This window comes from Crassostrea angulata, chromosome 3, assembly GCF_025612915.1.
Source record: "Crassostrea angulata isolate pt1a10 chromosome 3, ASM2561291v2, whole genome shotgun sequence".
NCBI lineage: Eukaryota > Metazoa > Mollusca > Bivalvia > Ostreida > Ostreidae > Magallana > Magallana angulata.
Window position 1 is genome coordinate 41,221,948 of NC_069113.1, and position 18,542 is coordinate 41,240,489.

The 18,542-nt window shown below is 32.6% G+C and overlaps 1 protein-coding gene across 1 annotated transcript; it reads right to left on the reverse strand.

Moving 5' to 3' along the window:
* Positions 1-8,110: 8,110 nt before the first annotated feature.
* Positions 8,111-12,158, reverse strand: LOC128177950 (G2/mitotic-specific cyclin-B-like). Its single transcript, XM_052844883.1, has 8 exons — positions 11,982-12,158; positions 11,139-11,435; positions 10,829-11,035; positions 10,445-10,603; positions 10,006-10,242; positions 9,744-9,884; positions 9,515-9,619; positions 8,111-9,218 (listed from the first exon to the last, which is right to left on the reverse strand). The coding sequence occupies exons 1-8, from the start codon at positions 12,027-12,029 to the stop codon at positions 9,114-9,116; spliced, it is 1,299 nt and encodes a 432-aa protein (XP_052700843.1). The 5' UTR covers positions 12,030-12,158; the 3' UTR covers positions 8,111-9,113.
* Positions 12,159-18,542: the final 6,384 nt, after the last annotated feature.

Here is an 18,542-nt window from a genome sequence, read left to right on the forward strand (position 1 = left end):
TTTTCTTGCTTTAAATTCCACGGTAAATTGAGGCATTTACCAATTAATGCTCCGAATAACTAGATTGTGACATTTTTGGTCTCAAAGAAAGGTTTCGCCAATAACCCAACAAGATTCCCAGAATTGATTCTCAGTCTAACAAATGACCGAGATCCAGTTCCATTTTGTGGCTCTGCTAATGAGTCTTAATTGCAGGTTTTCTCTCTGTTTATTTTTTTCTTTTTTTAGACCAGGGGGCTTTAGAATATAGCCAAACTACCACGTTCTTAAATAACGGAATGATCGATGAAAGAAGAAGACAGTATGATCTTATAAATAAGTAAAAGATTGGAAATAGACTATTTTATCATTATCTGCCCAGAAAACTTTAAATAGTCCATCCGTTCTTATTAAGTTGTTTGATGATCTATTCCTGTACAAGTAGTTATTAACGAATAATTTGTCTTCCTTTGGAAATTAAAAAAAAAAACAACATACTTTCAAATTTATGGATAAGTGATCATTAATTTTTATTTAGTAGATTTACAGAACCATTTGTAAATTTTACCGCAGCCGTTTGGTGCTAGGTTAACAAATCAATTATTTTTTTAACATGCGTAAAATATGGCGGTCGACGGATATTATAGGGATTATCGTAATATATGATGTTTGTTCGCATGCATGCATGCGCTTGATGAAACTTATATACAAAGGGACATTTTGCTTCTTAGAGACAGGGATTCCTTGTCAGACAAGACTGACACAGAAAAAAAGGAGCCCTTCATGTCGCCATCACTGCTACATCAGAGAGGCGAGCGATGATAATATGAGATAATGAACCCGATTCATCTTCTGTTCCCAGATATAATGCGAAAATACAAACGAAGGTATTCATACAATGGCGCACTAATACATCGACAAAGTGGTGTCACTGGCCCCAATGAAACCCATCCAGAAATTGGAAATCTATAGAATGCAGTGATTAAGGTTCATTCGGAAGTGATTTATTCAGATATTTCGTGCGTTGCTTTGATCTTCGCAGGATATTGAACTTTTAATCAGACTGCATTAGCTGTATCCGTTATCAATAAGTCAGTGTACACATATATATTTATACTAGTATTCACGATGTACTTGATCTTGAAAACGAAAATACTGTTACCGAACATCAATATGTAAATAGTACTCCATCATGAACGCAAAAAATTTTGTAACCAAACATGAACATGTAATAAATAGTTACATTAATTATGAGCAAAAAAAGTTACCAAACATGAACGTGTAAATTACTCCATCATGAGCAAAAAAATACCGTTACTGATTATGAACATGTAAATACTCCATCATGAACACTGACAGTACTGTAACCGAACATGAACATGTAAAAACTTCATCATGAGCAAAAAAAAAATAAAAATACCGTAACCAATCATGAACATGTAAATACTCCATTATGAAAACTAACAGTACTGTAACCGAAGATGAACATGTAAATACTCCATCATGAGCAAAAAAAAAAAAAAATACCGTTACCGATCATGAATATATAAATACTCCATTATGAACACACACAATACCGTAACCGAACATGAACATGTGAATTTTACTCCACTTTGAACACGAACATATTGTAATTGAACATGAACATGTTTACATGTTTCTTTTTTTCCTTCGTACGTGAACACGATTTATAATATTAATAAAATTACACTGTGAATAAAGATGTATATTTTACTCAATCGTGAACACGGATATATATACATGTATGTAACAGTTAGAAGAAGTCTATGTTATATCTTTTTCAAAATATTGAGTTGTTTGGAGCTTTTTCAAATTTTGAAGCATGTAATTTAGTCTGACATAAAAACCTAAAAAAATTCGTAAATTCATGACTCGGCGATGTCACGTATATATCATGTTGTAAACATTTATATAACTTTGTAATTAATCAACAAAATTCGGTCAAAATTTTATTTTCGAATTAAATTGTTGATTAGGCAAATTTTGATGTAGCATATGTGTACAATACAGCGTCCATGAGAAGCGCGGTGCATTGTGTGACTTTACTTTTGGATCAACCCTAGTATACAGCAATTTATTTATAATACAAAACAAAAATTATGAAGATTCAAAATAGTTATCTAAACATTCCGGCATAGAAAGATGACAATTGGATAGTTAAAACACATACAGGTAAACAACAGGCATACAAAAAAATCACATATCAAACATATAATATTAGACAAGGAATTCGAGTATACTGCAATCAAATTGTTACATGTATAATTTTTTGATTCTTATACCAAGTACGCAACGGTTTGCACAACTTTGAGTATGCATACCATATACGATACATTTATTAATTATGCCTTCTTGGTGCATCATGCGAGTATGAAAGTAGCTAGTATTGGATATAATACATAACCCGCTCTAGCGTTCTTACAATCGTAAGAAAAATTGGAAAAATACTTAGTGGATGTAAATATATTGTTTTTTAGATAGTCTTTATTTTACTAACACAGAAACATGTAAACAAGAAATTTTTTCTAGCTAGAGGGTCAATGAATGATAACTCTATATGAGAAAGTGTAACAATTTGAATTTGTATCATCACAGAACGGTCCTACCCCCCCCCCCCCCCCCCCGAAAAAACAACACCTTTGTGGTTTGTTTTTTACAGTCTATTTTTTTTTTAACAAATATCTATACAGTATTTTGATGAAAGCATTTGACGCTGACCTTTACAATGACCCCCATCGATTTATGACCTTGACCTTTTCACATGAACAAACATAGGAAATCACAGATTACAAAGCTCACCGAGACGAGACATCACCCTTATGAGACTTCACCTTTATGAGACCACCTTTATCATATTAAATGAAAATCATACTTTATGATCTTGGATATTCATGGATTCTGTTTTGACACAATATCGTATATCATCTGTTAAAAAATTGTATGATAATCATATGTTCATATGTTAATCAATACAATAATATAAATATTGCATCCTATCATATTTACAACATGTATTATATAATACAATAAAATACCATAATAAACAATGATGAGATATGATATTGTAAAGTATGGTATGATATTGTATTGTGTTATATGTTATTGTATTTGATCACATAATACAATATCATAATATATAAAACAACAAAGTATTATATTACAATATCATATTACATAATACATCATAACATTGAAAAATATGATATTATATTGTATAATATAGTATGATATTGTATGATACTGTATCAATTTTGAAACATAATATGATATTGTATCATATGATACAATATAATTTGATACAACATTGTATCATTACAAATGATACAATATTATGTGATAAAGTAAAATATATAATACAACATTATATTATACATATTGTATCATATGATACAATAATATATTAATATAAATTAATAATACAATATAATATACAATATTGTATCATAATATACAATACTATACATAACGATATCATGTTACAATATCATAACATAAAATATAAAAAAAATGATTTAATATCATATCATATCATATCATATCACTTTTTATTATATTACATATGATATTATATTGTATCATATTAAACAATATTGTTTCATACCATACAATACTATATCATAGGAATCATGTTATATCATTTATCAACAAACACATCTATCTATTGAGCAGGTTTGAGTGAGGTGGGAGATTTCTTTAGCATCCTTGCATGAGGATCAGGCTCTGCATCTGAAACAACCTCTGTGTTTCATTTATAATATACATGTAGTTAAATCAACTATGTAAGCTATCATCTATAAAACATGTGACCTGTTCCAAAAAAACTAAACCTCATCCAGCATCCGAAACCTATGGCTCAGATTCAGCATTCAAGCCTGTCAGGTGCATCAGTATACATAAGACGCATCTCCATGCAAGTTTGGTGAAGTTCAGACAAGTAATAACTAAGATTTTATCATCAGAGGGCACTAGCAATTAAAACCTTAACCTGCTCCAGCATCCGCAACCTAATATGGCTAAGATTCAACATCCATGCCTGTCAGGTGCATCTGTATCATAAAACACACCATCCTTTCAAGTTTGGTGAAGTTAGGACCAGTAATAACTAAGATATATTTTTTAGCATCCTTGATAATGGAGATCAAGCTCTGCATCTGAAGCTTCCTATGTGATTCATTCATATTACAGTTTAATCAACTATGCAAGTTTAAAATAGTACTATTATCTATTAAACATGTCCCCTGTTCCAAAAAACTAAACCATATCCAGCATCTGAAACCTATGGCTCAGACTCAGCATTCAAGCCCGTCAGGTGCATCAGTATAATAAAACGCACCATCCATGGAAGTCTGGTGTAGTTAGGACAAGTAATAACTAAGATATGATCATCAGAGGGCACCTGTTTCAAAAACTTTAACCAGCTCTAAAAACCATAACCTCCCCCAGCATCCAAAACCTATGGCTCAGATTCAGCACCCAAGCCTGTCTGGTGCATCAGTATCATAATACGCACCATCCATGGAAGTCTGGTGAAGTTAGGACAAGTAGTAACTAAGATATAATCATCAGAGGGCACCTGCAACAAAAACTTTAACCAGCTCTAAAAACCTTAACCTCCTTCAGCATCTGTAACCTATAGCTCAGATTCAGCACCCAAGCCTGTCTGGTGCATCAGTATCATAAGACACACCATCAATGCAAGTTTGGTGAAGTACGGACCAGCAGTAACTTAGATATTGCTATCAAAGGGCACCTGCAACAAAAACTTTAACTTGCTCCAAAAACCTTAACCTCCTCCAGCATCCGAAACCTATAGCTCAGATTCAGCACTCAAGCCTGTCTGGTGCATCAGTATCATAAGACACACCATCCATGCAAGTTTGGTGAAGTACGGACCTGCAGTAACTTAGATATTGCTATCAAAGGGCACCTGCAATAAAAACTTTAACCTGGTCCAACAACCTTAACCTCCTCCAGCATCTGAAATTTAGGACTCAGATTCAGCATCGAAGTCTTTCAAGTCCATAAGTAGGTCCAGATGCATCATCCATGCAAGTTTGGTGAAGATATGACAAGTAATAGCTTAGATACAGGACCTGCAACAAAAACTTTAACCAGGTCCGGACGCCGACGCCGACACCGACGCCGAGGGTATAGCATAAGCTCCCCCTGACTTCGTCTCGGTGAGCTAAAAATTGTTTCTCTTAATTATCTTTTATGTAGAGTTTTAAAAACTAACGTCACGGACAAACAGATGGAATGACGGACGGACAGACAAATTAATGAATGCTCAAAGGGGTATACTAACAAAAAAATTTAATAAAGACGTAGACTTTCAAAACAACCCCCTTGTTGAATCTGTTTAACCACTAACATTTTCTGCGTGTGTTATTCTGACAAAACAGTTCTACTATTTATATTTACCCCCCCCCTCCCCCCCAAAATGTTGTTGAAACCATACTTTCTGAAACGTCTTACGTATAAGAAATGTGGTACTTCTATTAGGTACACTGACCGCATTCCTTATCAAACGTCTTATTGATCGAATTTACAGGCTCCGGTGCCATCTTTTGTGCAAGGGAGTTCAACATACACCAGACATCGTCTTTTACGTGGTGTTCTTGCGATCTAACTAAACTAATCTATCATAGTTGTTACAATGACAAGGGAATATGTCAATTTCCGTTATCCTATTGCAGTTAGTTTGATACATTGAGGTTTCCATAAATATATCTATAAAATTCAATAAAATTTCGACAAAACAAAGAATATCAATTTGGGTACTCCATTTGATATTCAAAACTTTCAAGCTAAAGATGTTTATCATATGATCATACCCATATCTACATTTGTATAAAGTTTGCTAAAAAAAAAACCAACAAGATTTGGCTACACACAAAATAAAGAATAGTAAAAGCAATGCTAGAAAAGGGCGCATAAGGCGGTAAATGTCCCTCACTTGAAGCAATCAAAGCGAACTGTGCTCAAATGTAGTCAGAATATTCTTTTTTAACCTGACTAAATTTTTATACACATTTAATATAGATTCAATGACGCAAATCAGTACTACGTTTTCATTATGTAAGCATGACAGGCAAATAGGATTCAATTGTATGCCTAAATTTTGCCCATTTACTGTCCAAAATTACAAATTTTAGGTGTGATGGGTGAAGTTTCCACTCTATAAATACATTTTTTAAAAGACAGATTATTCATTTTTATTATTGATTTATAAGAATGGGCAATATTTGTGTGTGTTTTTAAACAAGTTTGATAAGCGGAGGCTGTATGTAATTTCTACTTTGGTGAGAGGGTGTTTTAATCACCCCGGGGGGGGGGGGGGATTCTTAAATTTTTGTGCCTTTGTTTTCATTGAAGTCAAAGATTATTATTTTCTTTATATTAACCTTTACGATAGTATTGGTAATTTTTTTTAATCAAGTGGATAACGACCACTTATAAACACGTTTGACACACGGTAACGTCAGTAGCGCTTGCATCGAAAGCGCATGGGACCATGCTGCAAAGTTTAGAAGATTAAAAAATAAGTAATTTATTATAAACATTTAGGGTTAAATATGTTCATCTTAGTTTATATATATGTAAGAAAATGTACTTTTTTTATCAAATGTAAGATTTCGTGTATGTTTGTCGTTTAAACATCCTTTGTGCGGGGATAAAAGAAAAGCCTTGTGCAAGCCTCACGAATATATACACCATTTCAACTCTTTGGATAAAGTCAATATAAAATCAAACAATATAGATATCCTATATAGATACAATGGATTCATTCAATGGTAACATTATCCGGTGTGTAAAATTTCAAAGGCGTACGATTTTTGCTTTTTCTTTTATTTCTTATAACGTACTTCTACAAAGCTTCACTTTTCATAACGTTATTGAAGCACAATGGCAACGCTCAACTATCATACAACGGAAAATTGTTTAAAAAATATTTTTTTTAAAATGCAGCTTTAACTTGCTCTCATTCAAATGCACTGATAAATTGTTTCATTAAAGCTGACATGAATTCATAAATACGCATTATTTCCCTTTTATCTCTGACTACCGCCATATTAGATTTCTATTGTTCTGCTCATCGCTACACACCCCCTATATACAGATATAAGGCCGAGGGCACTATCCATGCTTCACCGCATTCAAGAATTTCATACACCCGAACACGTTACCTTGGACGAAAAGAATTGTAAAAACGCGTTTTGAACAAAAATAATATGACAACTAATGCACTGGCAAGATATATCCAATAAACGACGAAACAAGACAGACTGAAATCCAGGCGCAGATACTTCGAAAATTCCTCGATAACTGTAGACCGTTTTCCAATGTATTACATCGCACATGCACAAACCACACACTGTGGCAGATCGAGCAATGTCAATTATCGCTTGAATTTTAGAAACGGAGCGTTTTTGTAGGATCGGATGGAAACGTTGTTACTTTCTTGGATTTATTATCATTTAGCTACTGTGTTCGATGTAGTGTCGCCGGGGTTTTCAAGAAGATGCAGGCGTTATGCACTCTGAATAAACGACACGTGTTCGATGTGCATGCGAAGTAAGGCAGCACTGTTTGTGCAAAATAATACGGATACCTTGGCCATCCTTTCAAAGAATGAATAAATATTGTATTTCATTGATTGTTGTTTTCTTTATTACTACATTTTACTACAATGTGTAGTTCATGCATTTAGAAGTCCGTGCAACGTGAATGCCTTGATCGGAAAGCAACCGACCGTAACTTTCTCAACCGGTATATATACCCCAGTGGCAGTAGAGGAGCGATCGAAACTAATATGGCAACCAAATGCTTTTATGAATTCATGTCAGCTTTAATAAACTGGTTTGAATTCCTGGTTTAAAAGGGCCAAATTTCAAAGAAAAATGATAATGGAATTTCCCAATATAATGCACATTTGTTTTCTTATAACCTACAAAGTTTCTTAAAATTCTGAGCATAGGTTTAAGAAGAGCTCTGCAGACAATAAAATTAACAACCAGAACAACATACAGTTAAAAGAAACCCCAGAAACTTCTAGTGTGGGGTAAAATGATTTCTATTAATATTAACATGTTACAAGAAAGACAACTGCTAATTTTATTTCCTTTATTTCATATCTACAAAATACATGGATAAAAGTAAAAATTATCAAATAGGTCATGTAAAAACAAATATATACTTAAAGGACACATGCTGAATATCTTTATCTGATGCAAATGGCTGCATTGGACAATGATTTTAACAATTAACAATGTTAGTTTAGTAGTAGTATAGGTAGTGAACAAAAGTATAAAATATTCAACAAGTGTCCTTTAAATATACACAAAAATTTTGTAAAGCCTTAAAATTTATTCCTAAAATTTAATTTTCACCAATTTTTCAGATTTTGGTACAGAAAATCTAGCATTATCTATCTTAATTGAAAAACTGAATAAAAATAATCCAACAGATTTTATCATGATTTAACAATTCAGCACCTACAGTTACTTTTTTTTTTTTTTTGCATTTTTCTGTTGACAAAACAAGGGAATGGGAAACTCGGTCAGGTGTAAAATAAAAAGAAAAGAAAAGAATGAAGTCATGTGAAAAATAAATGTTATCCCTTGTTTTGTAAACAATAATATCATGATTTCTGAGTTAACTATTCTTTCATACATCATTCATTCATGCTCTCTTAATAAATTAATGGAGGAATGGTTACAGTCTATGGAACAGTCTAACATGATGAAGTACAGAGATCTTTTTACAGCGAAAACTTCAAATGCAGAAATCAAAAGTTGAAATGAAAAAAATGTTTCCAAGTATCAACTGAACTTGTATGCTTCAAGATAATGATAAAAAGAAATGGGTCTCAAAAAATAAAAAAAACTTCTGATATAAAAAGGGGTTTCAGATAAAAGATCCTGATATGATATGAACAATGATATTCGCATACACAGCACTCCATATGGAGTGACACATAATGACACATTTAGATTTATCCACCACTGAGGGGATCACACACAGATTTCATCCACTGCTCCACAACAGTTCCACTTCAATCACCATGACAACACACAAATCACAGCCTGTTGATTAAAACCTCTACGACTTGTTCATAGATCATTCTGAGATGCCAGTTCTTTCACCACCTGTCCTTTCAGTTCCGAACAAGAGCTGATTTTCATAAACTTTGAAGAGGCATATTTTGTTCGAACAGCCTGAAAATTTAACAAATTTATTCATAATCCATGCTGCTTAATTACAAATGAAACCATAATCAACAGTACAATGTTTTAGAGAGAAGAATTTAAATATTTTTCTATTTTTTAAACTTAGACATGTAGATATCTGATCGGCTTTGATTAGGAGAACTTAAGTATTGTACTAAGAGTATCCATTCAATAGAACCACTGGGGAACCATTGATACCTCACTTGTCTTAATGGAAATTCATCTCATAATGCCCCCAAGAAAACAATTTTTGTCATTCTAATTCTAAATAAAAAAGTACTTACTGTCAATTTGTACGTCTCTGCTTTGATGACTAGACTACACAACTTTTTCATTAGCGGGGACAAGTCCTCCTCCGAGTAGGAACTGTAGTGCTCTAATGTGTCCGTCTACAATCAATCGTTACTCAGCATTACAAAATGACATCCAGTTTAATAAAACAAAGTAGCAAACAAGAATTCAAGAGATTTTGCCTCAATATTAGTGGCAAGTTAAACTTGCATCAAATCTTACCCATTTTGTTCCGTCTAATAACTTCATTGAAAGACAAAGGGCAGCAGCTGCTATTTCTGAGGGGTAATATTGCACCATATCGTACTCGATGATTGTCAGTTCCATCAAATACTTGGCCATTGTGTGCTTGCTGGCATCAACCTGGTAGGAATTTTCAAATGAATCTTTACTTGGAAGTTCAAAAACCACTTCTCACTAAAATGATTAACTTCAATTGACATTTCAAAATTAAAATAAAAAAAAATTAAGATAATATTCTCACCCCTCCAGCTTTTGAGTTGCGTCTGAGGAAGTGTAAACACAGAGGTTTTCCCATGCCAAAGTCCAGTGTTCTGAGGATCAGGGCTTCCATTTCCCTGATGTCTTTTTTCTGGTATGCATTGTCTGTGATGTACACAAAGTCAGCAACCTCTGGAGCATACATTTCTTCATATTTGGAAGCAATAAGCATGGCTGTCACCCCGACCAACTGGAGCTTGTTACGAGGCACTGGGTACATCTAAAAAATATTAACAGCAACCTTGTATCCATTTGAAGAATGGAAATGTGTAATAGTTCTGAGAAATCTTATGCATTTTATACAAGCTTGAATATTAAAAATGTCATTTTCTTTTTAATATGACATTAATATTGTGTGTTAAAATCACTTGCATTAACTACATTTGCTTTACACTTATTTGTGCATGTAAATTCTTAAATACCTGAAGAAAACGATCAATGATCGAAACAGTTAGGTAGAGAGTTTCTTGTAGCAGGTGAAATCTGTGATGAACTTGGCACAACCAGTCAATCAAAATAGCTCGCATTTTTCCAGTTATTTCATATCCTTCTAGGAATTTTGATTTCACTGGATACTTTTTCTGAAATAAAGATCAAATGTGAGCCTTAAAACTCATCTTCATACGCTACTGATTCTAAAGATTCACTTCAATAATAGTGACCATTCTATGTGTAGATTCCAAAAAATAATTCAGTTTAAACAAAGCTTGCACATTCTAGAACTTCCAAACAACTTTTCTTTAACAGTAGTTCATATTTTAAGCAACTTTAGAAATAGTAAGCAAAGAAAAGAAATAAAAACCTACCTCTAATTCTTTCATATACTGATAAATATCGTTGACATATTCACTGACAAGTTGGGGATTGTCTTTGTCATTTTCGTCAATATCTTCCACTTTGAGTAGAGCCTTAGAAAATGCCTCAGGTTTATCCTCACTAATGTCCATAGACTCGGGGTGTCCGAGGAGGATATCTGTCTTTGTAACATTTTTCACAGCTTCTATTGAAGGTTCCTGTTGTACAAGGTTTTAAAATTTTTATTTGCATTAAATTTTTAAAAAATTAATGTGCAATCCACTTGAAAAAAGAATTTAATCTGTCATGCATACAACTTACTGATTTTGTCTCGGTTTCCACAAGATCTTTTAAGGAGGAGGTTGCTTTAGCTTTGCACAGTTTCTGTCTGGTGACAATCTGCTGTTGCTGTAGGATTTCCTTTTTGATTGCATTGGTCTTTTTGCTAGGGTCTATCGTTATAGCTGAGACTTTGTGTCCAATATTGTCGATTGTTCCGAGAGCAGACCTGGTTCCCATGTGCGACGCTGGCCGCTGTAGTTCTGTTTTGGCGAGTAATGCTCCATCAGGATTTTCTTTGTTGATGAGAATCTGTGTGCTGCCAAGTGGTTGACGTGCCTACCAAAATGAGAACACACTATTATAATTTTCAGTCAATTACAATTTCAAGCATGACAATACTGAATGTAATAAAATTACATGTGCTGATTCTATACTTTCACTAATGACTAATCACCTCCATATCTCTTAAACCTAATTTCTTGAAAAAGTATTATGTGTAATAATAAACATCAAATATCGCATTAATTTCCCTGTTTTTCTTCTGTTACATGCATATTGTTTAAAGGAAAAAAGTCTATGACTATCTCAAGATTGTTTTTAAAACCCCCATTTCATACATTCTTTTAAGAACATGTCTAATCCTGCTATACTTCAACGTTTTACTTCGGAAAAACATTTAAAAAACCCTCATGAATGTATAAAAAGGTTATAAAAACATTAAAGTAATAATTAATGAAAGCAATTTGATTCGCAAAATGAATGCATATGTCTAGTTCATATTTTTAACTGAAATAAGAACCCGGGAATGTCGTGCTGAAGTACAAAACATGTCGGCAAATGTTTACACCACCTCAAAATTGCATTCTGCTGCAAATATCTTACCGTCTGTGGTCTGTTGGTTAAAGCCATTGTTTCAAGATGAGTATGCATAAACTTTCAATTGTTTTCTATTGTGAAACCACTGCATATGATGCCCGTGCGTCGCTGCCTGTTTTCACAACATACTGATGCTTGTTCTCACCATATTCACTGCGGGGGTGTTCAAATTCTTACCGCTGTACACCCATTGGATACCTTTAGAAATATACAACTTTTCGATTGGTTAATTCATGTTTTAGCTTGTAGCAACCCTATAGATGGGAGAACATTGAAATTAAAATTTGATTCTATATCTTTTCAAAACATTTTATTTGATAAGACATCTTTATATAGTAAAGAAAGGATTTTTTAATTTTATTTTTTGCAGTTGTTCTTTTCAGCCCATTTCCGTCCGTGTGGTACTTCTCGGACTTTTACCATTCTATGTATGGAAAGCACCTGCAATACGCGTTTCAATTAGTTTATTGCATGATGAAACTTGTAGTTCATATAGGTATTTAAATTACCTATGCATTGTACATAGATTTAAAATAATCAATTTAATGTTCTAAATATAGAAATAGTGTATAGTAACCCGCTACCGTACATGCAAATTGTTGAATTAGCTGTTTTAATTAAGGTTGCGCGGATCATATCGATCTCGGCCAGTACATACATGCATTTAAAAAGCATGTAAAAATCGAGCTGGTCAGCAATTTTTTTTTTTTTCAAAGCCAGTAAAACAGTTTGAAGTAAAACAAAAAAATTGAAATTAACAAACTTAACACATTAAAGGTATAACTGAATAAATTGATAAATTCTTATTTATATCTAACTTAGCTATATCTTATTAAATGAAACAAATGTTATGTATAATATTTATATATATACGTCCCTGATTAAATGTGAAAATGCATTGATTATTGAATATTTTTTGCGGAATATTTGCCGTTTTAAGCACAGGATCCTCCAACACTGCCGCACCTGCACACCTCTGTGACCCCCCCCCACCCCCCCCACCCCCTTGCGAATTTGGTTATTTTTACTCTTTTGTAAAAGTTTTAATTACTTGTAAATACTGTATATTTAGTCTACATAATCAATGTATTTATATCGTTAATTAATTTATTTTTACACATACACAGAGTGCCACTGGCGAATTAAAGGGAACATGGGGACAAATCAGTACAAGTTAATGTTAGATACTCACTTGTATAAAGGCCGGAAAAACTGTCATGATACTGATCAACTTAGGTATATTACCTTAAAGTTTTGTAATTCAAAGAAATCAAAACTATCTATTACAATCTTAATTTTTTTTTCAATTACAAAACTTGAATGTAATATGTATTACATGTTACATTAAAAGTTTTAAATTGCTGCATGGAACCCCGCACGTTAGTGGAGTGTGTGATATTGGACTAACTGTGTTGGATTTCCACACGTATAAGTGTCGATTTTGTGTACAGAATTATATCGGACTGTCCGTGCTGGAATCTCCGCACGTTGAGTTGTCGTCTCGGAACTCCAAGACTGATCGGTTTCATTGGAATGACTGTGCCGTTTTATTGTCCGACTTAAATACAACTTGTTTAACTTGTTTCGTTTTGGAGTTAAAATTTCAATTGAGCATTCCCCTGAATTCACCATATGAATTTTTATGAACTTTTACATTACAATTTACATTTTTCAATACAAATCGATTACAAGGTACGTTCGTGAAAGTTGGGTTAATTTTATTTAAATAGTAGAGAGCTGAGTAACATCCTACCGGATTAACCGCGACTTCATGGAAACTTCACGAAAAGAAAACGCTTAAAATTTCATTGGTAAAATGTGTGTACCAAAATCTCATGCGTAAACGTAAACATAGTAAAAGAAGGAAATAAGTTAATGCGTACAGTGTAATAGAATAATAATAGAAACAAATAAAAGAAAAGACGCTTGTTGACCAAATATTTTGACTTTAAAATTCAATTGAGTGAATGATGATACAGCATCAAGCTATGCATTACCTTTTTTGAAATTATGTCAGTTTTCTTCTTCTTTCTATCGCCTATATAAATTATCTTCCTTCTTTTTTTAACATCGATCGCATAATTCAGGGACAAGTTTTATTTTCCATATACCAATTCTATAAGGAAATGCAGAGGGAAAACCAGCTAAAATTGAGTATAATTAATTGTCAAAGATGAGATGTTTTTGAAAAAAGAACTTTACTTAAATTCAATGTTTATTTCCTATAATGCATACACTAAATTATTTACTTCTGACGAGGAAAGTTTATTCAAACGCAGTGGAGACATATAAAGAATGCTGTTTAAAAAAAGATAAATATACTTCACTTACAGAAATTCTGGGCAAGACAATCTCCTATGCAGAATATAAGGGAAAATAATAGTATTTAATTAAAAAAAAAAAAATGAACAGTGAAATAGAAGTTAAAGGTGTACTTCCCTCCCCTCCCTCCCCCCCCCCCCCCCCGGTTTAGGATTTTCATAATTCTGGAAAGTAACATTTTGCATTTTCCCCCTTTTTTATGGCTTGTCACGTCATTTTTTGGATGAGCCTGCCCCCCCCCCCCCCCCACTTTAAAAAAAGATGCTATGTGCCTGAAAAAAACCCCCAAAACAGACAAAAACAAAACCAGGTTTTAAAAAAATGGAAGTTACTATTGAGACATCTGCCTAAGTCAAGGGTTTCTGATCTGCTCTGCTACTCACACACTTTGTGAAAAGCGAAGCGGCCTAGCGGATCAGAAAACTTTGACTTGGAAAGGAAGTTAAAAATGTAGAACAAAATGTGCAAGACATAGTCATTTGAACAGAAAACAAAAAGAGTTAGAAAATATATGTATACGTTAATCTCGGTTGAGGGGACAATCTGTAAGAGCTTGGGTAAGTTAAAGTGAATTGATGAAGGGAAAAAGCCATAAAAATATATTTTTGTTCTTTAGAATCCGTAAAAATTTTAAGCATACAAATGCATAAGGTAGAAATTAAAAACTGGTCGATTATTTATAAAGAGGAGGAAATAAAAATGTTTTATGAATTTTATTGATAGATTTTAGGCCTAATGTTCTTTCAAGAAGATAATGATAAAATTTGATCGAGTACATGTACGTGTCAGCTAGTTGTCTTCTTCTTCCAATAAAGTGCAGGACTCGTTGGAGTATCATTGTCCTGTTATTCATTCATTTATTTCAATCTCAACACCATTGCACAATGGTACACAGAGATTATAATAATACAATATGTGGTATTTCTTAATAATTAACAATGCATGCGTAAGCGAGAGAGAGAGAGAAAAAAAAACCATATACAACTCTGACTCGTTAATACAAATGTGAAGTATGGGGGTTCTAACCTGGGGAGCATTTTTTATTTATTTTTCTAATAAAAGCACATAATTTCCTCAAAGAACAGTGTTTTGTACTTGCCATTATAAATTTAAAACTAATAGCATTTTTTATTTTTATATTTATATTTGATAAGCGTTGCTTGCGTTCTTGCTGCAACGAGTTACAACTAAGTATGTAGTGAAATTCATCTCCTATTTCACACTTATCACAATGAGCACAGAATCTTTCATGCCTGGGAATATTTGCCCAACGTCCACTTTCAATGGGTAGATGGTGATTACATGTTCGAAATCTACAAAATGGAATTGCCTCTTTTTTTGATAATGTATCAAAATAATGTTCAAATTTTAACTCTTCCTTATAAATTCTATAATTTAGAGCTTTTGGGGATGATTGTAGAATAGATTGCCAATTTTGTTTGAATTGGTCTACCAACGTGAGTTTTATTTTTGCCTTTAGCCATTGTGAGTTATGTATAGTTTGATTAATCCATATATTAGATAAACCGCAATTATTTAGAATATGTTTGATATTTTCATACCAAGGGATTTTCCCCCCAATTTCGTGATTCATACAAATTCCTAGATCATATATTAACTTTGCAATTTTTGTATCCTTTCCGGTAAGTATTCTTGACCAATAAGAAATAATGCGTGTTTTAATTTGAATTTCAAGTGGGTATCGACCAAGTTCACCATATATCATGAAATCTGGAGTTGATTGTTTTAAATGGAGTAGAAGTTTACAAAATTTGAGATGAATTCTTTCTATAATTGCAATATTTGAAAAGCCCCAGACTTCACATCCATATAACAGTATAGGTTGGACAATTTTGTCAAATAAATCTAGTTGACACTGTACTGATAGGTTATGAAATCTCCCCTTTTTTAACACTTCATATAATGCTTTTGTAGCTTTTTCGGCTAATTTCTGTATTGCAATTTTAAAAGATCCTGCTAAATACTATTCCCAAGTAGTTAAAATCAGTAACAACTTCAATAAATTTATCGTTATATTTTATCTGCACGTTTTCTTTCTGCCTACGTTTGCTAAATATTATTATTTTAGATTTATCGATATTCATTTTCAGGTTCCATTTTATGCAATAAGTATGAAAGCAATCTATCTCTCTTTGCAATTCCTCGGGAGATTCAGCTAACAGTACAGTGTCGTCTGCATATAATATAGCAAATAATTTGAAAAATATATCTAACTTATTTTCTAACATGTCAGTAATAGTTGGTAAACCTTGTACATTAGACTCATTTAAAAAGTCATGCAAATCATTAAGGTACATAGAGAATAAGAAGGCTGACATATTTTCACCTTGCCTCACTCCGTTTTCACAATGAAAAAAAGTAGAGGTTTCATTATTGTAAACAATTCTTGACTTAATATGACTGTACATATTGAAAATAATATTAAACATTTTGCCACAAATATTATGGTATAATAGTTTAAACCACAATGCTTTTCGCCATACGTTATCAAACGCTTTTTCGAAATCTACAAACATACAATAAAGTTTTTTCTTCTTCATTCTCAAAAGTTCGAATAGAATATGTAATGTAAAAATATTATCAATGGTTGAATATTCTTTTCTAAAATCTGTTTGGTTTTCATGTAATACGTTAAATTCATCTGAAAGTGTATTCAGTCGTTCGTTAAGAATGGAGGTAAAAAGTTTTCCAATACAGCTTAGTATAGTGATTGGTCTGTAGTTTTGTGGGTTGGTTTTAACACCCTTGTTTTTGTATATTGGTATAATATTTCCCTCCAACCAAATAGAGGGAATCTTACCAGACGAAAAAACTAAATTGAACAACTTTTCATAAACTGGCAACATTAACTGCTGTGTTGCTTTAATATATTCGTTTCTTATCCCATCTTCCCCACTGGCTTTATTATTTTTTAGATTCTTAATTGCTTTTTTTATTTCATCTTGGGTAATGTAATTATTTAGATCGTGATTATAATCTTCATACTGTAAATTAGCAATTTCATTATCAACCATGTGATTATTTTCATCGCTTATTTCGGGAGACCTGTTTAAGTCTCTGAAATACTGATAAAGATCATCAATACCGATTGCCGATTGATTTTGGCAATTTTTATTTTTGTTATTCTTATTTATTACTTTCCAATATTCTTTAGGATTTTTGTTTTTGATATCTTTCAAATGTTTACTAATTTTGTTTCTGTACTTCAGTTGCTCTTTGTCAATAATTTTTTTGTAGTTTTTTTCATGTTCTTTATATTTTTTATGCGCATTTACTGTACGTTTTCTATAATAATAAACTTTGCTATTACGATATTTTGTACGAGCTTTTTGGCATGCTTTTGTAAACCAAGGTTTTGAATTGGTATGTGTTTTTGAGTTTTGATTTTTTCCACCAATAACACCTGAGCCTATGGCAATTTTAGCAGCATCTATATATATATTATTAAGGATTTCGACAATATCATTAATAACAACATCCGTGGTATTTTCAACACAACTGTTATCTAACAATAATAAAAGTTTGCTAAGATGTTCGGTATCAATAGATTGTACATATAAGTTTTCTTTAGTAGGATCCCATGGTTTGATTTTTTCTAAACAATCAACCTTCAATTGAGACACAGCTGCATTTGTATTTCGCTGTAGATTTGAATACAATAAAATTGGTGTATGACAATCAGAAAAAAGTTTGCTTTGTTCAAGAACTCTCATATTCGACACATATTTATAAGTAGAATAATCACAGAGGAAGTAATCAACAGTGCTCGAACCTTTACATGTTAGCTTCCCTGATAAATTATCACCAATGCGCCCATTTACAATTAGCATCTTGTTTGCTTTACACATTTCTAGTAGCATTTTACCATATGCATTTTGGTGTTTGTCTTCGTTGTTTCTTTCAGTTTTATTGCTTTAAAATGTCAGGTCATCTTCCATGTTATCAAAAATTTCATTAAATTGGTCATTTTTTGCATTTTCTATATCAAAAAATTCTGAACTTGTTCCAGTTCGAGCATTGAAATCACCTGTTAATATTACATGTTTATCATCAAAGCACAATTCTTGCATTTCTAATTCTATCATATTCAATGAATCTCTATTACTGTATATTGAATTTTCAGATATTGAGAAAAAAGTATTTCCCAAAATCATGGAAATCCGATTCATTCTCGGTACAGCGAGTGAGTTTTGCGCGGGAAAAGCCAGAAACAGAAAGGATTCT